General features: G+C 38.9%; 1 protein-coding gene across 4 annotated transcripts in view; it reads right to left on the reverse strand.

Moving 5' to 3' along the window:
* Positions 1 to 392: 392 nt before the first annotated feature.
* ZFYVE28 (zinc finger, FYVE domain containing 28) overlaps positions 393 to 25,415 on the reverse strand; it is a 74,684-nt gene continuing 49,661 nt past the window's right edge. For 2 of the 4 annotated variants that reach the window (XM_010194649.1, XM_010194646.1), the window contains 5 exons: positions 15,486 to 15,625; positions 14,832 to 14,948; positions 13,110 to 13,214; positions 1,894 to 1,997; positions 779 to 1,018 (listed from right to left, as the gene is read on the reverse strand). In XM_010194649.1, the coding sequence (XP_010192951.1) occupies positions 887 to 1,018; positions 1,894 to 1,997; positions 13,110 to 13,214; positions 14,832 to 14,948; positions 15,486 to 15,625 (598 nt within the window). In that variant the 3' untranslated portion in view covers positions 779 to 886. Of the gene's footprint in view, positions 1,019 to 1,893; positions 1,998 to 13,109; positions 13,215 to 14,831; positions 14,949 to 15,485; positions 15,641 to 16,192; positions 16,209 to 22,462; positions 22,482 to 25,415 lie in introns of all 4 variants that reach the window. The other 2 variants (XM_010194648.1, XM_010194647.1) reach the window with 2 other exon arrangements.

Genomic DNA, 25,415 nt, shown 5'->3' on the forward strand with positions numbered 1-25,415 from the left:
AAAAAAAACCTCAGTATGGGAGAAATAGTTTGTCACATCTACTGAATTTTGCTGCTGAACTCTTTCAAAAATATGTATTACTAATGTTAATTAATTGAGTAACTATTTCCTCTGAAGTTTAAGTTGTAAATGCTGATATTGAAACCAAAGCTCTGTGTTATACTTTTATTAACAGAATTTAGCCTAAATGATGCAGATTATAAACACTTCCAAAACCCCAAAATATGGGACTGAAAGTTGTCTTCTAAAAATTAAGTTTTGCAACATGGAGTTATTGCTCTGCTTGGTAAAAGAAAGGCAACAGAAATACACTGCTTCAGGACCTTCAGTGCTTCCTATATGATTCAAAGAAAATTTTGCCTTTGTAAATATTGAATATGGATTTGAAATAGTTTTGCTTTAATTAATCCTAGCATAGGTAGCAAAAATCTAGTAATGGGAAAGTGAAACTGCAGCAGGAGGGAGAGCACGGACATCCACAGCCATGCTGGTATTTTAGTGAGCACAGAAGTGTCCGAGCTTGGGGACTGGTTTGCTGGGACGGAGTAGTTAACCGGCTACTCTGCTCCTAGCATTTAAGGTAAGCAGCAATGCTTGTTCAATTTGCCGAGCCCTATTTCCTTCCACACAGTGCATTTGTTCTGCATATGGCATCGTAACATTAATGTTATAAATTTATGGAAGACTGTACTGTAGCATTAGAGCTACAGACGCTTCATACTTCCCTTTAGCAGCTTAGTAAAATGCAATTAAAAACTGTACAAAATTTATAATAATGGATGTCAAAGCCTACATGCCCTCACGGGGTCCCTCTTTCAAGTCAACTCTTAGGTCACATATTTCAGTCCGTGTAAGACTCCAGAAGACACAGCAGTAGTTTAATATGTCAGATACCAGCTTTGTCACTATAGAAAGGAGTGACGTGGAACATGTAACAGTGAGTGCAAACACGGACAGGCTTCATCTGACCATAGCGAGGTAATGGAGCGGAGTGGGAGGAACAGCGGGAGCAGAAGATCTGAAAAACAAGAGGGAGATTCCACTTTAGTTCCTTTCAACAACTGGATAGGACAAAACTGATTTCAGGAGAGGGGAGAGAAAATTCTAGGGGCTGGGCTCTTCTGTATGGGCAGCACCACACTCCTCGGTACAGTGAGTAAAGGCCCTCAGCAGGCAACTCGCAGCCTGATGACCAACCTGACTGCGCTCGGCCGCTCTGATGGGCTGCCTGAGCACTGGCATGGCCAAGGCAGGTCTGTAATTCTGCAGCTCCACCAGAGCTGAAATGCACCGCCTCTCTCCACTGGCTTTAAAGACAGACATGGGGAATTTTGTGAATATCTCCAAAATTCCTACCCCTTCAAGTCCACTATAGAGTTAACAAACCCAGCTTCTCTGTGCTCTTCCTTTTTAACTTGTACACCAGCAAGTGAAATGGGAATGCAGACTTCTGGCTTCCCGAGGCTCATGACTGCTTTATTCTCCCTTGCTCTTTCTTCCTCCCCCACAAGCTTGCAAAGCAGCAACCCCACACACCGCAGTTCTCCTGTAAAGGTTTAGAAAGCAAGTGAAGGGACACACGGTCCCTGCAGCTGAGCTGTGCACCACCCCGTGCGGCGCAGGCTGCTGTGTGCGGCTCTTTAAAGCTTCGACCAGAGATCCAGGATCTCAACAGGGAGCTCTGCTTTTCAGAAAACAAATGCTTACTTCTGTACAAAAGTCAAAACCCACTTTCTAAACGTAAGCTAAGCAGTTGATAGCCAAGACACACAAAAACACTTGTGACTTGAAAACCCTGGCCAAGCACACGCATTTTGCTGTGCAGCTGAGTTTGTGGTATGCATAAATCTGCTGTTGTCTTTGGCAGTTTGTCTCGTTTGACTGAGCCATTACCTTGCCACAGCTCCGACAGTGGTGTTTCCTGCGAATGACAGTGAAAGGAGCCTTGCACGCAGTGCAGTAGCTGCAGACTTCATCTGGAACCCAGTCAGGAGGATCTGTCAGAAACACAGCAACAAAAGGGAACATAAATCAAAAGGGAATAAAAAACAAACATGCAATTACCAGATCCTCAAGGGAGTAAGGAGAATAAAATATAACAGCAGCTGCTTTCATCGGAGGTTCTCAAGGTGCTTTGCGAGCAGGCAGCCAGGTGAGTGCAGGGTGCCCAAGAGGCTCAACTCCCCCCTCCTCTGCCGGGTGCCCCCACCTTGAGGGCGAGCACAGCAGGCACTGAAACAGCACACGGCACCTCTGGACCTATCCTATCCTGTTCAAGTGAAAGTGGCAGGGAAAAGATGAGCAAAATAAACTATGAAGACAAGAGACTATGAAAGCAGGGCTGGAGCACAGGTGTGTTTGTCAACACAGCCAGCCATCAAAACAGCACAGGGCTGAGATCATTCCCACCCCTCCCTACAGAGAGGCTGACTGCTTTCTGCAATGAGGCCAGCAACTCTGCAAGATAATAATTCAGAGCCTGATTACTGTCTGCTAAACTATTAGGACTCTTACTGGAAGTCACCAGTAACTACTGCAAAACCACAAAATCAAGTGTGCACGACTTAGAGCAAGAATTCAACCATTCTCCCTAAGAGCACGTTTCAGTTGTTTATTTCTCCTGCGAGCTCTCTAACTGCTCATAAAAGCCAAGCAGGGAAAGGATTTGGTTTTGGCAAAGCAGAAAGTATTAGGCTCACTTCTGTCAAGCTGCTCCTGCTAGCGACAGGCTGACACGACCTCAGAGAGTCTCAAATAGTGAGTGTAGAAATGATGTAGCCAATTGCTTAATTATGTTGTTAAAAAAAATCTAATAAAGGGCAAAGCAAGATCTATCCAGAAGGAATCCATGGACACAGTGAACATGAACTGCTGGATGTATTTGCCCAAGTTCCCTGCATGCAGCTTCCTCCAAGTATTATTTACAGTATGCAACTCAGGCAATTGCTGATTTATAAACCTGACAAGCAAGATCCCTGCCTCAAGGAGCATATTATAAAACAACAAAATATATGGCGCAGTTAATGCAGAGGTCAAGAGGGCTACAGCTATGGGCAGAAAGAAGATAATTAAAATAAAAATCAGTTGTATTGTTCAAACATAACCATGACCAGTTTTCATGTGTTTGTCACCTTGCAACATTTGTCAAATTAAAAGCAAAAAGGATATAGCATTCAGTGCAGAAAATGTTCAAAAAGCAGATTAATAAAATCAAAGAGAACTTCAAATCTTGACTCAGCTTTTATAGGCTCCTCTAAACTATTATGGAAATTAAGCTAGTTTAAAGAAGCAATCTTTCACTTAACGAACAAACTGGTCTGATAAAGGTCGCAACTACAGGAACAGCAACCAAAAGCAAAGTCTGTGTGCAGATAAACACCTGATGTGGTGAGAAAACAGAGATTGTGCATAGCAGCCTTCACCTCATTCCTGGGAACAGTTCACCAGAAATTGGTGACACAAGACTCCAAATTTCTACTTCAAAGGCAGCCTTTCCTTCCGCAGCAGGGAGATGCAGGACTGCCAGCTTAAGTCAAGGCATTAAGAGCAATGAAACTGAGGGATTTTGCTTTCCTGCAGCCTTGCTAGCTACTGCATGTAAATTGTCCAGTAAAACTTCTGACGGGCTGTCAGTGTTGAAAACTCCGTACTACTTTCACAGGAATCTCTGATCTGAAAGCACAGCGAGCCTGCTAACCTTGGAGCACCTCCATGTCCTCCATCCAGGAAGCTCTCTGGGTTACCACATGTATTCCAAACAAAATAACTGGCCAATAATGATATTCCTGTTTAACACTTGCTATTAGACAACATAGCCTTGGTAACGTTTTCAGGGATTTAACCGTCCTGTTGATTCTCCTGTTGATTCTAGTTTTAATGACAGCAAAATTTAGGAAGTTATTCAAGCTCTTTGCCATCGGGTCTCGCTTCCAAATGAACACAGAGCTGGTGGAAGCAGGTTTGGTAAGATGCCTACTTCACTACCGATGCTTTATCAAGTGCATTATAATGTGAGCTACCATGTTCAGCTAGTTACTGATTTTAATACTCACAGAAAAGCCACAAAACATAGGCCCTTTTTGTACAAACCACAGCCTGCCAATATGAACTGCAACTTCACAGCAGCTTGTACTGTAATCACTACTGCCCTTAGATTGTGATTAGTCCAGACACGTTATGAGCTAACGCAGCCCCACCACAGCGACTCTCAAGCCACAGAAAGCAGCTTTCTGATCAGGTGTTTACCACTGGGTTTTATTTTATTTGCTTTTTCCTGTTGTTGCCCCTGAAGTGCAACATTGAAAGTTATTTTTTAAATGACCTTGTATGTATTTGTCTCCAGTGCAAAATAAAAAGAAAAATTGCAAAAAAACCAGCCCTATGAGAAACATCAAATTAATTTTGGTAACTGATGACCTTATAAACTCGTAACAGTCATGCAATCCATAGTTCATGGTTACAGAACTACTTGACAGCCAGCCAGATGAATTCATCCGCAAACTTTGTTTTTATAGCTGCATCACAATTTAAGCACATCTTAGTGGCACTCAATGTATAGAAACAGTATAGCCCTCTCCACAGAATGCTCTCCCACATTAAGAGGGACTCACTCCACGCTGGTGTCACATCAGTTGATTCACTAAATTAATGCGTCAGTAGTGTGAGCTAAAGGGTACATTTTCAGCTAGCCCTGTGCCCCATTGCTCCTGGGTTTTAGTGCCCTCCGAACATCCCCGTTGCTAACACCAAGATCTGCTGCACTGCAGCACACCCCCAAATAGTAACACTCAGTTACGTAACAGCTTTTAACATTCAAAATGCTGTACAAACATTAATTGCATTAATCCTCATCACCCAGCTACAGTCAGGAAGCACGTGGAGAGAAATCAGGAGAGAAATGTTTTGCCCAAAATCATGCAGTGGTGCAGCCTTGAAATAACATCCGAAATAAGAAACTTTGGGCCATTAGCCCTATGCCTTTGCTTCCAGTTGTGACCAACAAAGTCCTTACAGCAAATACAAACACAGAGGCTTCATTTTGAGAGAATGCACTTAGAAATTAAACGCAATGCTGGATTGGAGCCGAAGTGCTCACACTGGCAGAAAAGATGAAGCCCTGAACAATTTGGCCTCTCTGAGCCCATGTGAGCCCCAGTGGCGATGGGATCGCACCCCCAGGTCCCCTTCACAAGCCTCATCTCGCTCAACCTTGGGAGCAGCCTTTCGGACTTACATTTATTAATGGTTGAGTCATCAGGCTTTTTATAGCACAGGTTTTTGAAATTTTCTCTGAAGAGCAGCCTCATGAGGGGATAAAGCTTCAATACGAGGAGCAGAGTGAGTTATACAAATTAAACCCCTAGCATTAGCCTGAAGACGCGCTGGAAGCAGCACCGCACCCGTAGGCTTTTTATGTTATAGTCCTTCTCCAGGCTACGCTGCTCCATTAGCTCTGCATGCAGCAGCAAATGGAAACATCCAGTCTCTAAAGCACCGCCTGCCTGTGCTTGGGGGATTTGTACAAGGAATGGAGGAAAAACCTTGTTCGTGGGCTAATTGGCCCTCTGCTTTATCATGCAGTGAGAGTTAAGAGAAGTCTGTTGGGAAATGGATGAAGACCACAGCACAAACATCAAAGAGGAGGAAGAAGGGAGGGAAGGGATTAGCAAAACAGAAAGACTACAGAACAGAAATAAATTTTAGAAGGAAACATTAAAAGCATGTACAGAAAATAAGGCAGAGAAAGGAAGAGAAACAAGTATTTAAATAAATAAGAAGTTCACAGAAAGGAAAAGATAAAATTAGTGTGAAGACTGAAAAACACATTTTAAAAGGAGAAACAGTATCCCCAACTTAACTATTCAAGTCTTGCATTACAATCTCCCATAAATAATGAAATTTTGTAGTCTTTGTTTTATGCTGTAGCTTTTACAATTCACCTTTACATGTCTCTGCAGCATAATTAGCTAAAAATGTTTTCTTTTCTATAAAAGTTAAAAATCTCAGATAAATCCAAGATGCTGAAGTTTTAAGAAAACCTCAATCATCATAAAAATCATAGATGCTGCAAACACTGCCAAAAAGCACATGCAAATTCATTTTGCATGTGCAATAGATCTGCTGCAGTCCCATTTAAACTTACAAAACCAAGGAGGACATCTCTGTGTCTCAGAACACAGGGAGGAAAGAGCCTGGACCTGGGTCCACCAACGGTGTTGATTCAAACATTACACCATCAAGTTCATTCCGTGGTGCTGAGACACAAGAGACTGGGTTGGGGAGGACAGCCGAGGGAAATAATCCCAAAAGTTGCTGGAGCTTGCAGAAGGCCTAATTTAGCAAATCTGTTCTCTGGAAGAACACAGATCAGAAAACATTCACACCACAACTCCCTGTTGAACATCAGCTACTAAACCCTCAGCTTGTGGTGATGTTTGCATTATGGTCAGACAATTCAGAGAAAAGACCCTTTCTGTGCCTTTCAGTCTTATCAAATATTCCTAATGCAGGACTCAGACTGAAAGTTCCTCCCACATCGAGGTGTATTAAATTTTAGAGCACATCATTCATAGCTCTGATGATACTTTTACCACAGTAACCTTAGGAGGGCTGTTCCTGCAGCAGCCCATGGAACCTATACCGCTGCAGCTGTCAGAGCACATTACCCTCTCAGCTGCAAAAAAGGTCAGATGGGCTTGCTGCGGCTCGTCTGATGAAAGCAGGAACTGTAAATTCTCACAGCTTTAAGTATGGAAAGCAGAGAACCATGGTGACATGAATTTACCCCTCACTTCAACTACCACAGCAAGAGGAACCTTTTTGTCCCTTATCACACATGATTTTCTGCATGTCATTCTGGGCCATCTCTGGCTTTTATACATCATTCCTATGAGACACTTGTAACAAAGTAATCTTAGCTCTTGCTCAGATTCAGTGTTGAGATTACATCTGGCTTGAAATTTTTCAGTAACATTTTTCTGCTTCAACAATATTATTTGATGAAAATTTTGGGGGTGAGGGAGAAAACAGAGGTACAGACTTACTGGTTTCTAAGACAGCTCTTGTCAAACAGCTTTCTTAGGAAGGAGTTTTTGTGCAAATCTAGGAAGTTTTCACCAAAGCATGGAGCTTTGCAGTCTTGGGCTCAAGTCTCTGCTCTGCCTGATTCCTCAGGACCTTAAATGATGGCATCCTGTCTCCTTTCTGTATAGATATGTGATTAACAGCTCATCCTTTAGGAAAAATTATTTATGTAAAATAGAACAACTCTGATAGAGAACACTGACTTCCACTGGGATACAGTTGACATCTTCACTTTAAATGAGATGGACCAGAGACTTGAATCTGCCACATAATCATTACTGAGAGACTTTGTAAAAGCTACCAACAATAATAAACCAGAAGCAAGTTGATAATGTAGATCTACATTCTACATGCCAGAAGAACACTCAATATGTGTATTTTTAGGACAAAAAATTTCAAACCTAACCAAAATCCCAGTGATGTAATTGTGGAGCTGAATAAGCCTGTGCTTTACTGTACTTATAGGATGTTTCCTCTTCCTGCAATGCAGTCTCAACAAGTTCCACAGTGTGACGAGAGAGGGATAGTCTTTGATAAGGTAAAGGGCTCTGAACCAGTTCTTAAAATCTAAGTCAGATCAAATTATTGCAATGCAACCTAAAACCTGCACAAAATTCTGTAATTTTACATGCGTGATTAAATGTGGTCAGTTGATTATAAAACATTTCCTCAATACGGAAATCTTGATGCTAGATCTTCTCCCACAGTGTAGGCAGAGCCGCTGAATAAGGAAAAAGTAAAAAGTTATGTGAACAGAATACGTTTGGCCACTGAACTGTGCAATAATTTAAGTTCCTTCATTTAGAAAGTGTTGCTGGTCATCATTATAAATAATAGAGTAGCCATAGGCATGTAGAGGACCAAAGAAAAACTGAAGCATTCAGCTAGGGCTGACAGCGAATTCTAGACTCGTGGTGATTAGATTCTGCACATACGTAGCATGGGTGGGTTTTCTTGACCTTGTGACTTCTTACTGCAAGAAAAAGAAGAGCTCGACCCTTGGGAACCATAAATTACTGAACTGTGCTCATGCTGCTGGTGGAAGAGCAGTGAAGACTTGTGACTAGACAAAAGTGAGTGGCCTGGAATATTATGAAATGGAAAGGGATCAAGGAGAAATAGTGTGCTGCCGTGCAGCAAACAGATGCTAACACCATTTGGCACAAACAGGTATTTGTACTGGCAGCCACAGCAAATCCATCATGTCTGGGGTTATAACTAGCTGGCATCAAGCAAGGCAGTTCTGTATGGATGCTAGAGAAATAGGGAGTGAAAATGAATGTATGGTTGCAGAGAGAGCTGAGGTGCTACAGCAAATACTTTCATGGAGAACCAACAGCTTCCTAATGCTTTCTGGTTTTCCTTGAGAAAAATCTTCCAATTTCTAGATCCCTCATGCTTATTCCTAGATAAGAAGCGCAACTTTCTCAACCATATTCACCTTCCCTCAGTTGCAGCAGACTAATCTTCCCGAGTAATTAACTACCCCAAAATAAATATATGGTCAAAACTCAGACTTGCCAAAGTTCACTATTAAAATCATCAAGCCCACAAGGATAAACATAATGCTCCCAAATAAGGTGAGTATGGACTTATGCTTGACCACATGTATAGGTTGATAAAGAAATGAATAAATAAAAATCCTTACCAAGAAAAAAAAATTAGTTACTCTGTGTGTGTATATATATCTATATGTATACACGTGGGAACCTGTTAGCACACAGAAAGCAAGTTGTGTGGAAACACAATCCCAGACACAAAAATGGCAGAAAGACATAAAACTTTTTCCCTGATGATTGCTTTTTTTAAAGCTGTAGTACATATTAAGAATGACACAGCTCTCTCTGTCTCAGCAGAGATACTTTTTTATTCACTTATACTCACTTAACTAAGAGTAATTTTCTTACATTTACAAATGTGGAGGTTTCCTTTAATTTGTGTGTGATCCATGCTGCCTACTCTCAGTCCCATGCAAACTTCTTGGTCGGGTTATTATCCAGCAGTGGTTTGTCCCAAGCTGGAGCTCAGGAACTTCCCAAAAACCTTCTCCCTGTGCTGGCTCATAGCTCACCAGGACACAGAGAAAGGCAGCACCCAAAAAGGTACCGGGACACAGGCCCCTGCTGCTGTTTCTGCAATTCAGAGCAAGCACCACTGGTAGCAAAGAGCCCAACCTGTTTTGTTCTGAGCAGCTACCACTACAATTTGCTTTGAGTTTATACACAGAACCTTCCCCTCACTGGCCAACTTCCCCATCATATCACCAGGGCATGAAATTTTACTATATTTAAAACTCACTTATGGAATGTTGTGTAAATTAATCTTATATACTAGGAAAATATAAATGTATTTGCTTTACATTCTCTCTCTATAAAAATAAAGTGCTTTTTACATTCTATGACGTATAAATACATACATTTCCACCAAAATAAGTCCTAGAGCATTAGGACAGCAAATATGGACGTGTATAACATAGGCTCATCTGTACTTTTGAAAATGTTTTTGGTTTGGAATGCCAATTAATCTGTAGTTTATTGTATTTCAGCCTTCAGAAGGTCACAGGATTTAACTCTTATACCCTTGCCAATGTCAGTCGGCTCATAATAAACATTCATATTTGTTTTATGACCCAGACCAGCTGGTGGGTTTTATATACAGTAAGAATGAGAAATCTGACAAAAGCAAGTGATTCATCTTCATAATCTGAGTAGAGGCTGAAATCTTCAGTAGAATCTTAAAACTATTCATTTATTTGTTCATGTTGCTGGGCTTGCTTTTTTTTTATTACCATTGATTGGATGCAATCTTAAATATTCAGTACTTTCGGTAAGAGGGATTTATTTGATAATCGGAAAAAGCTTTCCTGGCAGGTAGCTTGCTGGACTTTCTCAATTTGATACATGCTCATGTTCTGCCACGATTGCAGAAAGGAGGAGCTACTGATGTGCTCATTTGCTTTCAACTGTTTTCACTTTCAGTTGAAATAACTAAGAGCGACTTGAAGTGTAGAAATGATATACAAAAAAGGACAGAATTAATTTTGGTGCAATGCTGGCAACAGATCGGTGTGAAGCTCTTAGGCTTTGCGTTGAATCCACTTAGAGTGATAACTGCGGTGTACTCCAGTTGGTGGCCTGTGGCCCAGATTTAGCCTGAAGGACAAACCCTGGGCACAATGTTCATGCAGTGAAGGTTGTCCTAACCACCAGATGTCTTTCCACACACACCCAAAGTCAAGGGCTGTTGCTTTCACAGTGGCTGGCAAAAATGAGGGAAGTGGGGAGGTGTTTTAAGGGGCAAAAGGCACATGGCTGCTGAGGTTAAAATACTGCTGGAAGTTTATGTCTCTTGCTGGATGTCTTGGCATAACAAAGCCATGTATCCCATTAGCTATCGCTGCATATCTTAGCAGAAAAAAGTCTGTACAGCGTTGCCAGCAATGACACCTTGTGACCTGTAAGGACATGGGCCTGGAATGTATTGGAGGAAAGGAGACAGAATGGGTGTTTCTACACTTCCCAAAAATTCAATTAATTGACCCACTTCAGACGCCCCTTTTTGTGGTTTGTTCTGGTTTGGAAGGTGGAGCTCATCTTCTTGCTCCACAGAACCCTCTGTCTTTCCAATAGAGAAAATCCCTGCCCATCACCAAATCTTAAAGCTAAGCAATAGCAGACTATGCTAGTTAGTTTACATAGAGAAGCTGTACTGATCTGTAGAAGTAAGTATTTATAGCAGAACCACTTAACACACAAGCTAAGTAAGGCTCCCAGAGAAAGACTGCAAAGAGATTGATTCATGCATCCCAAGCCCGCTCAATGAGCAAGCACAGGTACCAAGAGCAGCGTACCTGCAGGAGCACTGGCTAACTGGCTCTGTTCAGAGGATGTGCTCACATGGGAAGACATTGCGCCACAGCAGCCAAGCTCAGTCTGCCATACAGGTCTACTTATTCAAAAGGTACTTGCTTATCCCACAAGGCACCACTTTCCGTCACAGAGGCATAGGTGAAACACCTGCCATTTCGGAACAAAGATGCAGGCAGGGTGCCGTTTTTGCTGTAGTTACCTCCACATGCTATTAATATTACACATTGGGTTTTACCATTTGCTTAGGGCAGGGACGTAACTGAGTCATGCTGCCTGGGTGCTGCAGGGGCCCTTGTAGCTCCAAAGATTCCCTTTATCGCACTCCTACGCAGCCATTAACATCACCTAAGCACCCAGATTGTTGTCCTTTATTTCAATAAATAACATCTTAAGTCATAGGCTACTCTACTCCAAACATAAAACCTTCCCAATGCCAATAGAAGATGGCATGAAAAGATGCAGAACCTTAAAAGCTGAATAACATGCCAACGAAGTGAAGTGACTGCCGTGACAAAATGTACATCCACTGTGAGAAGTTTATTCAGCATCCTGCAGTTCAGAATAACTTGGCTTTCAAGTTCTGTAAGTCAAATTCACTGACAGCATCAGGCATTGATTCAACACAAAAGAATATGAACTGAAATGGTAGAGAATGAATAATCTCTTGCATTCTTTTCCAATACAGCTTGTACATGGTAAGGATTTGCTATAAAGATTTGTTATTTACTGCACGTTCTGTGACATAATGAATTATGACACAATAAAAAAATCAATTAAAATGACTATTGAACAGTTCTTTATCTGCCACCGAATCATTTTCCTCCAGAAGAGATAATATTTCTGCACTGCATTACACATGAATTAGCCCTGCTGTTCTAAATAGATTAGATTTGCTATCCTTTAGCCAGCAGCTTCAGAAGAAGGGTGAGCAAGCAAACCATAGGTTTTATATGTGCTCTTGTAAATAGGTAGCATTACTCTAAAACCTACTCTTTAAGAGTTCCCCCACCTGTGATTTCTGATCTTTATTACAAACGACATGAACCAACATTTCTTACATTTCTTTTCTGCTGGTGACCTGTCTCTGCATACCAGCAGAGACACACACTGCTTATCACTCATTTCTCAGTCAAAAACTCTCCCTGGAAGAACAGCAGTGTATGTGCACAAAGAGAAAACAACAGATCAAAGTTTTAAAACACAGGGAAATTACTGCACACTTGAATTTCTGGGGAGCTTAGATATCATTTCACAGTTGACAATTGTCTTTTATTTTCTCACTTGACCACAGAAATACCACCACTCTGATAATTGGGCTCCTGGTGTGCTAAAACCACCACTTAGCCCTGAAGATGAAAGCTGATTGCTCTCTTGTTTGCTCCATCTCATACATCTGCTTTCTCTTAGTCTTTGACTGCAAGTGCTCTGATATCTTTTAATTCATTTTTATACAATGTTTATCGTACCAGGGCAACAGTCCATAACTGACTCCTGCAGTATCTCAGATTAAAAAAAGAAACAAAAACTTTTGAGCTCTCAGAACACTTGAATCCCAACCAAAACTCAGATACTTACATAGGCCCTTTTCTTCACTCTTACCATGTATTCAGTGAGATTCCAGTAACCTCAGCAGACTTATCTAAAACTAACTTTCTTTGAAGTAATATGGTGAAAAATATGAAAATAATAACCAAAATATTTTGACCAAAGAGCAAAGTATTTACAAAAGTAAAGAAAATATTAAAGGTACTTCTACCATTGCAAGAAGTAGCATCTCCACATCTAGCAAGTGACATGAAAGATCTCTTTAGATTTGGCTGAGGAGGCCTTACATCTTAACAACCCTCTGAAACTTGTCACATGCAACGTCACAGGCTATATTAAAGCCTTTACTATACAGAACCTTTCTCCACTGATACAAAGGAGTTCATACTGGATATGACAATTTGTACATCAGAGTATCATGAGGCTGTTAGAAAAAAATCTGAGAGAAATATGCTCAGTTTATCATATGACTTTGTCTCTAAACCATAGTATGACAACATTTTATAGTCACTTTCCAGAGTCAAACTTTAGAAGAGTTTTCTTTTCATTTTAATGATCATTTTTTTATACATCAGTGTTGTCTCATTTTAATTCTCAGAAAAAAGCAAGTACCTTCAAAGTCCCCATCTCTGGCTTTTGCTGCAAGTTCTGAGGATGATATACTTTCTTGACATAAAGCACAGTCTTCCAGTGCTGCATTCCTTAAACCCTGATTAACTGTAAAATAAACCAAAAAGTACTGAAATTCATATTTTTCCAATTTGCACTTAAAATATTCATGTTAGGACTTCTCAGATGTATATGTACCTTCTTATACTTACTGCATTTCCTTTACCCTGACCCTTTATCTAAACAGTGATATAAAAGTCTCCTCTATTCTTCTTTGGAATGACAACAGAAATGAAAGATGCTGTTATTACAGGACATGCCGTCCTTTTACTTCTAGCAGTTTAGCTGCATCCTATATTTTATTGCCTAGTTCTTAACTCAGATCCTTTACAAAGAAGTAGATTATGAGAATAATCAGAGATTCCCTAGGTGAATCACACACATCAAATCACATATCAAAAAGAAACTTCATCCCAAAAGTCCCTGACTTACTCGCTCATTTTGCTCATCCTTACTGTTGTCAACACCTTTTTTTTTTTTTTAAAAAAAATGCAATAGTTCATCCATTAGAAATTATTCCAAGCAAGTACTGCTGACTAATACATTTCCTAGTGATAATTCTTTACAGCTCCAGTTTCTTTATTGCTCTTATTTGAATGTTCAGGAGCTACTTGATCCTCCCTTCAGCAATTCTGTCTAACATCATTTCTCCTTGCCAATGAAAAAAACCACTCTCACTTCACATCAAGACATCCTGCCACCATAAAAATGTGGAAATTTCAAGCACAAGTAATCGAGAACTGTAATGCATGTTGTGCATTATCTCACTGCAGAGTTGGGTTGGACTCCAGTTTCTTCTGCTAAATTTAACCAAATCTTAACTTAGTGTTTCATATAAAATCCTCAGTGCTTTTAAATGAAACTGGGAGAAAGGGCAAGTTTTCAATCATGTGGAAAGGGATTAAAAAAATAAGAGGTCTGATAACCTTGGGATGCTGGTAGTGCTAATCATAACACAGGACAAAGGTAATTGCACTCTTGCTGGGATGACATGGTTATTTTTAGAAAAGTTAGATTTGCCTCTTTGAAAAAGAGACAATCAAAATGGCAAGAGAAAAAAAGTTTCTTGCATTGACTCATGATTTAGTTCTGATGCGATTATCTTAATTATCTAGAATTCAAAAGTAAGTCTTTTTCTATTTTAAAGCCAAATTCAGCATTCTGCAATTTCTACAAGTCAGGCCAGATTTCAGCACTTTCCTGAGCATTCTCATCTTAGTTTGCTTTATTTACACAGCTATTTAAGCCTCACAAAGATAAATGTTTTGGAAAATTAAAATGTGTCCAGTGTGAAGCAATAGCAGGAAAAACCCCAAAACAATGAAGTCCAAATCCTGCATAGATTATGTTATGACCATATGGGCTACAAACACTGTTCTGTTATTAATATGGAAATGAGCAGAGGCACTCTGACGGCTTTAACTCTTCCAGCATTTGCCTCAAGACATATTCCTGTGTACCTGTACTTCCAGTGACTTCATCCCGTTTACAGTCTGTTTCTATGACTTTTTTTAATTATTATGATTTTATTTTATTTTAAACTTAGGTCAAATCACTGTACAGGGAGCCCTGCCAAGAAGTTAACAGCATGTTAAGGAAATTCTTGTCAAATAGTTCATGGATCCCTATGGGGCTACCAGTAGGAAAATGTTTGAGTCTCTTTACCTTTCTTTTGCTTTTCCTTGTCTTCTGTTTCAGGTTTGGTTGCCATAACTTCAAACAAGGTCTTTAAGATACTTCTCAGATCACTGGCATAGTTTGTCTGCAGCTGGTCAGCAACACCTGGGAGTTTGAGAAAACAGATAAGCCATTACTAGACTCTTACACCACACTTCAAAAAAGCAAATTTGTCTGTTGCTACCAGCAACAGCCTCATTTTTATTTTTGAGGAGATCACTTGCTTGTGTTAAGAATAAAAACTGAACATTAAGCTAATTTTCAGTCATGGCCAGGTTCATTCTGGCCTTCATGCTACCTACAATTTGATACATATCTTCCTTGTGCTTTGGCAGGAAACACTAAGAGATTTCTTTTGTATCAAAATACAACTGCTGCACCAAATTTCTTCCCTTGAAGACATAGGGCATCACCAAAAAAAGGAAGCAACTTGTTGGCATGCCCAAATCTTTATCACTACAAGTCTAACATGTCTGCATCTCTGATTCCAAAAGTTCCCATCAGGTAACAGGACTTTCCACACCAGTCTGCAACTTAGGCCCCAAAACAGAGTCTTCTGGCAACTTCGGCAACCGTAACTTTATGTGCATCAGAAAAAAAATGAATAAATTTTTACATTCAGACAGAAGGCAACTCTCATACCTGAGATACAGACAAAAAGGCGGTGAATAAGATCATTACTGCCATGAAATCTGGATCTGATCTTTTCTCGGGTGGCAATTTTAGCAGCCTGCAAAGCGAGCTGGATTTCTTCCTGATCGATGTCATCAGACGAACAAGAACTCGTCATTAAACTGCTGTCAGAGGAAAAAAAAAAGTAAAGAGAAGTAATGTAAATCTTCAGTCAGTTCACAATGTTCGGCAAATCCTAAAGGATTTATGACTCAGGCAAGCTTCTACAGCAAACTGGAACTAATTGCTGTAAATTCTTGTTGAGGTTAATCATTGTGCAATCAATCATCATCGTGTTTGATTTTCACTCTGTGGCATAGCTGCAAAAAAACTTTTAAGCAGAAAAAGAATTTCTCTGTATTTTACTGCATTTTCTTTAGCTATTACAAAGTGCTGTGCCATTTTTCACATTAAATTCTAGAAGCTCAGTCCTGAGACCATAATTCCACCAAAAATCTGAAGGGGAGTATTAATCTAAAAATGAGAAGGTCAATTCTGAAGTCAACTTAGAAATTTATTAACATGGAAGTTAATTTGAAAAAAGAATTTCTGAATTCTGGTACCTTAAAGTGGTGAGAATAAAATCTAAATATAACCTTACATTAAAAAAAAATAGAAAAAAGGGTGATAAAATGTAATTTACACAGTATAGAGGCAGATTATATACCCTTCCATACCTAACTGTAGAAATAGCTGAAATGTCAAACTGTTGTAACAGAATGGCTCATCAACTCCAAAGAGATTAAAATGTGTCACCAAATGTCTACTAGAGATTTAAATTTTCTTTGAAAAACCAGATGCACAGTTGCCAGCCACTTTCAGCCCACCCCACTCCCTCCACCTGAGACCACAGGGAAGCTTTGGTGGGAATCAGCTTCTTCAAATATCAGGAATTGCCTACGCTATTTGTAAACCAGGATGTACTTTTTCTAAGGGAAGTACTTAGGGAAAATGTAGCACTTTCTCAATAGAAAAACCTTAATTGGGAGTAGAGCACAGGATATAATTACATTGAAGTCGTAAGGATTTACCGTGTTGACCAAAGGAGACGTGCAGTCTTACTCTGCTACACTAAACATTTTCCCCAAATAATAATCTAAGTTATTTGGACAAATAATTAAAATAATAAAAATCTAAACAATTATTACAAAAACCTAGAATATTTTACTTATAATCATAGGTTGGCTGAACAAAACTCCAGCGTTTTCTACTACGCAGACAACTGCCATGTTAGAAAAGTTACTGACTGCATAAACACCATATATACCGAAGGAAGTAGTTTCTAACACATTCGGAGTTCAATTTGCTTTTATTAAATCCCAAAATGATCACCACCTTGCAGATCACATCTCTGTGGCAGTATGCATGAACAGTTATTGCAGGATAAGATATATAGATAACATTTATAATTATTTATAGCAAAATTTTATCAGATATAGTTTTGAAATTCTACCTGTAGGCTATACAGGTTATGCTTTAAAATGTAAAAAAAGAATTTATTAGGCCTCACAATCTTAAAAGCCCTAGTAAAAACAGAACTGAAAATAAATAAATAGTGGAGATTGGTTATTGATAGAGGTATCAATGGAACATGTGTAGCATGAGTACCTTAACTGGCTTCCCATTCTTTCAAAGAGAGTAAAGAGCAGGCTTGTAAGAGACTCATTTTGTTCAAGTTACCCCTTGCTATGAAGAAACGCAAATTCTTGTAAAAAGACGTCAGTTCTGTTTATAGTTCCATCAGCACCAGGACTGACTAAGTTTATTAAAGATACTGAGAACTGAGTGACAATTCCCTCTCTCAGTTTCTCCTTTGCTTTTCTGTAGTAGATATTATATATATATACACACACACACACGTATATGACATTAGCAATCCTGTCAGTGTGCAAAAGTCTGTGTTCAAGACAATGAAAGTGTAATGTAAGAACATGACTTACAAAGAAGTAAACTGAAAGTCAGTAAGAGCCAAGAAGCGATCCCAGATTCACAATGGTATGCAGCAGATGATGGCCTATTGCACAAATGCTCACATATCCAGATAAAGAATTTTGTCTGCCTTGTAACATGGCCAAATAAAGTTTTGTTTTGTTTTTAAAAGAAATTATCTTACAGTGATATATACATTTTCACTACAAATTGCTCTCCAAAGCAAGTATGGACCTCATGATGGAGACGGAGGCAGCCTGTGTATGTAAGTTCATAATCCCCATACAACGGTGTCTCTGAAACTCCCAATAAGCAAAAACCCTAGTGCAGAGGAAAGCAGGGGAGCTGATTCAAGGATGACTCTTCCCTCCAAATCACAGTTGAAGAAATATTTCGAAGTAAGGTGTTAAGTGGGCAGGGAAGTGCAAAGAAGGCTTTTCAAGAAAATAAACTAGTTAGTCCTTTCCCATTTCACAGAAAGGAAAAAAGGCTCATTCCACAACTCCCACCAAGCTCTGACCAATTTTAATAATAATGATTGCTTTTCCAAGTCTCCTCCTACTGAGAGGAATGTGGTTTACCTACTTCCTAATTCCTCCAAGCAATGTGGTTTGACCTACTTCTGTTCCAGGTTATTCTGTGTTACATTTTGTGGTGTGTCATTAAGACTGGTCATGTCCTACCACAAGACCGGCTGGAACTTTTTTATCCCAAAAATCCCTAACACAGAGCACATATGAGTTGCTTCAGCACAGTGGGATGAAAGGTCAGAATGTGTGCATACTCCCATTTAAAACATACTGTCCTATGCACAGTCACATGTAAAGTAGAGTACCCACATAGAAGAGGTTCAGAAAAGAGTACTTTGTATTCAGGATTGCTTGCGCCATGGGACAGAGAAAAGGGAACGTTCCAGAGTAATTTAAAACTGGACCTAAGAATCACTACAGAGTTGGAAACTATTATTCTACCATTACCAACAGGACCAAGCCAGATTTAGATGGAAATGACTCTCAAAGAATGACTAATGACCATCTGTTCTTCACTTTAAAATATATCTTACTGTGAAAAAATGTAGCTAGAAAATTAATATTGTAGAGGCAGTCAGAAATACTGTAAGAACAGAAACACAGCAATTGTTCCAGATACACGGCAAGAGACAGCTTTTCTTACAACTGGTTATCCCAAACAGCAGTGATTATGTCTATGCAAATATTAAAAATTCTCTTGATTTTTGAAATTGATATTATAGAAAATAAACCTGAATTTTGATCTACAGAGCTCAGCTTACCTTTTCTCTGAATTACTCTTTCAAACAAGGTTGGTTTTCTAGTTTCATAAGGAATACCATTCCTACTTGGTTTATCTAACATGCATAATTTGGCTCAAAATTCTCAGCTGGTACCAGATGTGTAGGAAGCATTTAATCAATGTCAGACTACACTCAGGTCAGGAATGTTTCACTGCTGATATCTGGAAAATCAAGTATCACTGCAGAATATAAACAGCCATACTACATAGCCAGAGACAAGTCCTCATTTTCTCAGCTTCTTGGTTGAACCTTGAATGCAGAGAACCCTGCACTACCCAAGCAATAAGGTTAAGAAGAGATAAGACCAAAATAAGCATGGAACTCCCCCTGCAAAGAGTTTAGCATGTATTTATTTTTCATATTGTAAAAATATCGCACAGTTAACACATCTGAAGGTGAATATCAAGAAATAAGACATTATAGAAAAGATTAATTTCAAACAGTAAATTGCTTATATGTTATAAAAAAACAGATGCCCTCTGGCAGATACAATTAATCAGCATTTTACCTATCTTGGCTAGCAACTTTAAAACTGCACTCCATTTGCTATAGGAGTAGCAAGACTCCTTCAGCACTTTAAAGATGTATCTCTAGAACTGGTGCCTGGTGTCGAAGCTTGACTGTGAAATTCAGTCAAATATGTACAAGCAGACTAAACCCAATAATGCAATTGTACACAAAATCATCTTTAACCTGTGGAACCAAGCAGCTTTACAGGTTTTGAGTTCAAAGGATACCTGTGAGCCAGGTTAGGCAGTAGTATCCATACATAATGGAAAACAGGACCATGGAGCTAGATGACCATGACTCACACTTTCAGAAGCGGCCACTCATTTTAGGTAACCATCTGTGATACAGACAGCCTTGAGTTGCACTTGTTGGTCACTGACACTCATCTAAAACCAGTAAAAACAGTGAAGTCTAAAACCAAACAAGCAAGGTCAATCGATTCCAAGTTAGTCCAAATTTAAATATTTTACATTTTGCTCAAAGAATAGTCAGTAGCGGTAGAAATCTGTGACCACTCACAGGTGTTTCCTTCCACATTTATCTAGAAGTCTTTGGTCCATTAAACCTGAAATCTCCTCTGAACTGAATCCACAATGTATGAGATTCAAATAATTTCTTGTAACTCACAAAAAAAAATCTGAGAGTATTAAGTCTTAAGTTTGCATTAAATACACAGCACTGGCAAATAAAAACTTAAAAGTTCACTGTTTCAAATACAATGAATATAAAGAAATAAAATGAATTATGTTTTCAGAAGAATAACAAACTTTTGAAAAAAGTGGTTTGGTTTTATTTGTTTGTTTTCAGAAATCTGACATCAAAAGTGATTACTACTTGCGAAGAAGTAACCTCAACTTACCTATTCTACTGTAAATGATGCAATTATGTCACCACAATGAATAGGAAAGCAAGATAACTCTCTAAGTCTCTGATTTCAGGCAAGGTCTTTGATTGTAACTAATTTTCAGGCACAAATTTCAGGCAATTGTCAGTGCTGCCTTTAAACTGAGAGGGGTCTTCCAGCAAGACAAACTCATCCCAACAAAGTCTAAGAGCAAAACACTTAGAAGCTCTATATACCATATTACAAATGTTTACTAGAAAAGTGCTAACACAACTCAGTGACTATTCTTACACCACCTGTGTTATACAAATACCTGTGACACCAGTGATTCCTATTCGCCTGCTCAAAATCTCCACCAGATTGCACATTCAGAGGTATAAGCAGCATGCAACTATTTGCAATAGAAGAGGTAACACCTTCCTGCTGTAGTGTGAATTCAAAGCTTGTGAGTCCACTTTATAGTGAATTAAAAATCCATGTATTAAGTGTTCGTATTCTGATGCAGAGGTTTACCCAACTTCGCAAAACCAGAGTGATACATTGAGACTGCTCTTCAGCCAAATTTCATACATGTTATATGGACACAGGCGAGAAGCCTTCTAGAGTAAGGAGATGTGACAATTTTGCAAAAGGTTTTCTGTGATTTCACACATTCCTATTTACACAAAAGGTCATTGCAACTATAAACCATGCTGCAAGGTTTCACAAAGGAACAGTGGTACAATTATTAAGTGTCATTTATAGTTCATTAAAAAATTGATGAAAGACTGCCCACAAAATATTAAACAGTGCAGTTCTTTGGACTTAAAATGACAAATTTATCTGCATTAGAGTTGGCCTTAACGAATCTCTCATGTCTGTTACTCAAAATGCCACACATTTTAAGTAACTAAGATTATATATACACATGTATAGCTATATAATGTACGTGATTTTCCACATATATGTTTTAAGTATTCTAGTACTTATAATATTTCTCAAAAAATCATTATAATAGGCTCCCTGGCTTTCATTTTTGTTCATACAGAATTTAGCACAATGGCCACGTTGTGGTCTGTGCACAATAACATACGCATTTTATCCAATCTACAACAGTGAAGGTTTTCTCTCTCCCATCTGAATTTTAAGTAAATAATAAAAAAAGCTAACCCAAAACTTTTGCAGGCAAACTTATTTTATTGCCCACACGCAATCTGAAAAACTACTTCAGTAACTGGTACGTTCATCCCACTGATATTTGTGTAGGCTGTAACTGGAACCCTCACCACTAACCCCTCAATCTGTCTTTGCCAAGTTATCACTACTGCTATTATGTTTCATGGGGCTGCTGCTTCAAAAGCCATGTAAAAGATCAGACAATAGTTGGGGAAAGACAAGGGTTGTATACATGAGGAATGGCAAGAAGAAAATTACAGGGGTTTGAGAAGTATGACTCCATGGCAGTAAAAAAAAAAATATACTACTTCCCATTCTGCTTTTTGTAATACCTCTGGCATTTCTTCTTAGATATTCTCACAGGAAACACAATAAACAGCAGGTTAAAACCCTGTGGTTTCTAACATGTACAAATTTTGATATGGTTGGGAGGAAAATTGTGAGATTAATGGTTTCTTACAATTATTTTAAGTGAAAGGGGTGGCTACACACTTAATTTTAGAGTAATTTAAACCAAATCCAGAACATGTCTTATTATTTAAATAATACCATATAATTGCTCAGATAAGGACTATATTTTAAGGAATGACTCCAGAAGCTACATTTAAAGCAGACTAAAAAAACCACTTTAATTCAGAACTTTATTTCTTGACTTTTTAACCCTAATATTTTATTATGTCAAGAGAGTTTTAAAATGCAATCCCTTAGGTATTTTCACTCTTTCTTTTAAGAGAAAAGGCCAAAGAGGGGAAAAAAATCCCAACTCTTAAAGTGTTCCCAAGGCTTCAAAACTTTGCCTTGAGAAACAAATACAACTGCTTGCAAATCCCTCTGTCAGGAGCAATCTAGCCAGGCACCACCAGAAGGAGTGGACTTGACTGGATTATGGTATTATCCCACACATTAGCAATGCCCCGCTCTATACATGGTAGGACATGTGCTAAAAGCCCCATCTGCTGTCAACCTTTTGAATTCCATAGTAGGAAAATTATTTTTCATGCACTGTAAGGTTTCAGAAGCTCCTCCTTAGGTTCTTTTGCCCCATTAGAGGTGGGCAATCTGAGGTCAGCTGACTAAAATAAGTAATTTGGCTCATAGCATTAGCCACATGTCCTAAGTGATATCTTCAATTGGGAAAAATTCCTGAGCATTGAAGACTACTGAATTTGAAATCAAGAGCAACAACCTCTGCTCCACACCCCAGCAGCCTCTGCAGCTTCCCATTCTGTTGGAAAAGCTTTTTCCTGAATCCTTCCTCAGGTCTTCAAACCTCAAACTGCAGAGCACTCTCAGTGTGCTTACCAAAAACACTTAAAAAAACCAAACAAAACCCAACCCCAAAAAACCCACCTGTTGAAGCAGCATCTTGCTAAATAGATCCACCATAAGAAACTCTACTGAGACAACTGACTTATTCAGACTCATTACTGCTCTGGCTTGGATTTTCAGAAGAATGCAAAAATACTTTATTTCAAATGGAAATTAAAATAAACAACATTGCCAGCCTATTTCCTCCCAAATAGCTTTTTTTGGCATTATAGAGAAAACTTCTATTAAGAGTGCATATGAACTTAAGAGCATTTATAATCAACAGGGCTGCTTTCTAACCATCAAGTTTAATGTCAGACACTTGCAAGGTACTCTATTTACTATTTTTCTTAAAATTTAAACCAAAAAGGGATAAAACCTGCAAGATGAGGATACTGTAAAATTAAAGAAAAAATAGAACTGAAAATGTAAGAAGTTAAAATATTGCTTAGGTTCTACTAAGTTTTTCTCAATTCCACCACGACCTTTTTTTCCTACAACTTCCTTGTAATCAAAGTTGCATTTAAAGCTCTCAAACATTCACTCACACTGCAAAAGGACAAATAACATGAGGTTAGAGCACAGAAATATTTAAACTTCAGAAATAATCCCGAACTGGAAAAACTGAAAGTAAAAGACAGACATAGCCAGCACTCCTGTAGTAACTGTGTGTAACATCAGCTGTGGCATCTGATACAGGACAGAAACCCATCACTCCCAGCTGTTACGCCTTACCCAGAATTTAACACAGCACAGACAGAACCTGGACACCTGATGCTGGATACAAATACTTGCAAAGGTAAAGAGTCATTTCATACAGCTCTTCAGCAATATCCTCTGTCATACACAAGCAACTATTCTGTACGGCATAGTAAGAAGTAAAAAAATTAATTTAGCATCCAATTCCAGCAGATACTCTCCTGAGTTGCAACTCTTGTTTGTGGCAGAAATGGAGATGGAAAAGCAGCACTGAAAAACATTTTCTAGCAAGAGGAATTCTGAGGGACAGGGAAACTTATTAGCACAACGTTTTCACATCGCCTCCATCAGTTCCCTCCTAAAAATAATACAGAACAAGTAGCTGAAGCATTAAAGCATCCTAGGGTCTAGGAGAATCCCGCAGGAATTCTGTATTGAGCCGTAGGAGTCAAAGCTGAGAAAAGCTAATTAAAAGTATTAAGTGGTGCCTTACAATTTTGCTTAGAAAAGAAAGCTTTCTCTTCATTTTTCACCATCAGTGCCACTCTAAGTATGAGGAAATCCTCTTTTTTCCCTCTCCAATATAACTGTGGTCTTACAATGTATCTTGGTTTTAGGCATTGCCACTAACTCTGCAAAAACTGCAGTTACTATAGTGATTTAAGTTAATTACACATAATCTCAAAACTTCTAAACATGCTATACTAAGGGGTTTTTTTTGGGTAAAAAAACCCCAATCTGTGAAATGAAATCTAATTTCTGAAAGCTAGTAATTTTTGTTCTATTAGTAGCACAGGGAACACCAAGTGACATTCAGCAACAGATTTTTACACATCATTAAGATGGAGATGATTATAAATGTAGCCAAATTACTAAAAATGAAAATTACAAGTGAGCTATGTAGAAACAAGAGCAGAAATCCATTATGATCACTTTTGTCAGTCTCCAGCCAGATAATACGGCACCTGGGATACCGCCCTCAAATGGCAAATTTTGGGGTGTCCACCAATTTTGCTACAGAGGAACATATTTCATATTGAATTTACTTCAACCATATTGCTTATTTTTGACACTACTAAAATATGAAGTTCAGCATTTTAATAGTAAAAGACAAAAAAAACTTCAAACAACTGAATTTTCACCTTCCCACTGTAGCAAGCACTTGTTAACAAGTTGTTCACACAAGCTGCTGGGGTTATTCCTTGGGAAAATAAAATTTGCATCAGTTACTTGTTACTGAAGACAAAGATACTCATATAATATACCCAAAAATACCTTGTGGAATTTCCTAAAAGGGAGCAGTATAGCTTGGAAAATGCTTTGATTTTTTTATTTTTTTTTTTTGGCTTGCAGGGTGAACAACAAGATAGGCATGAAACACATCAAGAAGAGTCCTGGCGGTGAAAAACTCAACATCTGCTTCAGTCACGTATGTCTCACTGACTAAAATCATAAGCAAAAGCTGACAGACCTCATCAACGCTGACTTTTTTTTGTTTTGCTGGTACTGCTCAGCTGGTTGCTGGGGCAAGTGATTTAGCAGCAAAGCAGGCAGACTGTACACAGCAGACTGTATTAACATGCATATTAATGGCCCTCACACTGCTTGAGTGACAGAGCTACACGGAACAGCACAGGCTCACAGTGACTAAAACATACACAGACTGTTTGCCATTCAAAATCATTAGGCAGGAACAGCATCTATTCAGAAGTCATTCTGATTTGCTCAAGGTATAACCCCCTTTCTCTTCCCACGACTCTTCTCACTGAGCTCTGTATTTCCATGATGCCAGTACTGTACATGCAAAGCCATTATCACCAGCCTTTTCCTGGTTATAAACAGCCTTTCCATACAGAAGAGCTCTACAGAATAAAAGGGGAAAGACAATCTACAGCAATGCATTGACTGAAACAAAAATGGCAGCACCAAACATTAACACAGAATGAATTTGTCATTTTGCATAGCTTAAACAAATATAAGCTGACCAGGATAAGAACTGTAAAATTGCAAGAGAGGAGATCAAGGGACATAGGTGATTGGGTAGACTGTGACACATCCATTAAAATACATTCTTAATGTATTTATTGTTCTCCCCACTAACATCTATAAGATCCCCAGAGTAGTTGTGACTCTATTAAAACTC

Source organism: Mesitornis unicolor, unplaced genomic scaffold (assembly GCF_000695765.1).
Source record: "Mesitornis unicolor isolate BGI_N332 unplaced genomic scaffold, ASM69576v1 scaffold1061, whole genome shotgun sequence".
Taxonomy (NCBI): domain Eukaryota; kingdom Metazoa; phylum Chordata; class Aves; order Mesitornithiformes; family Mesitornithidae; genus Mesitornis; species Mesitornis unicolor.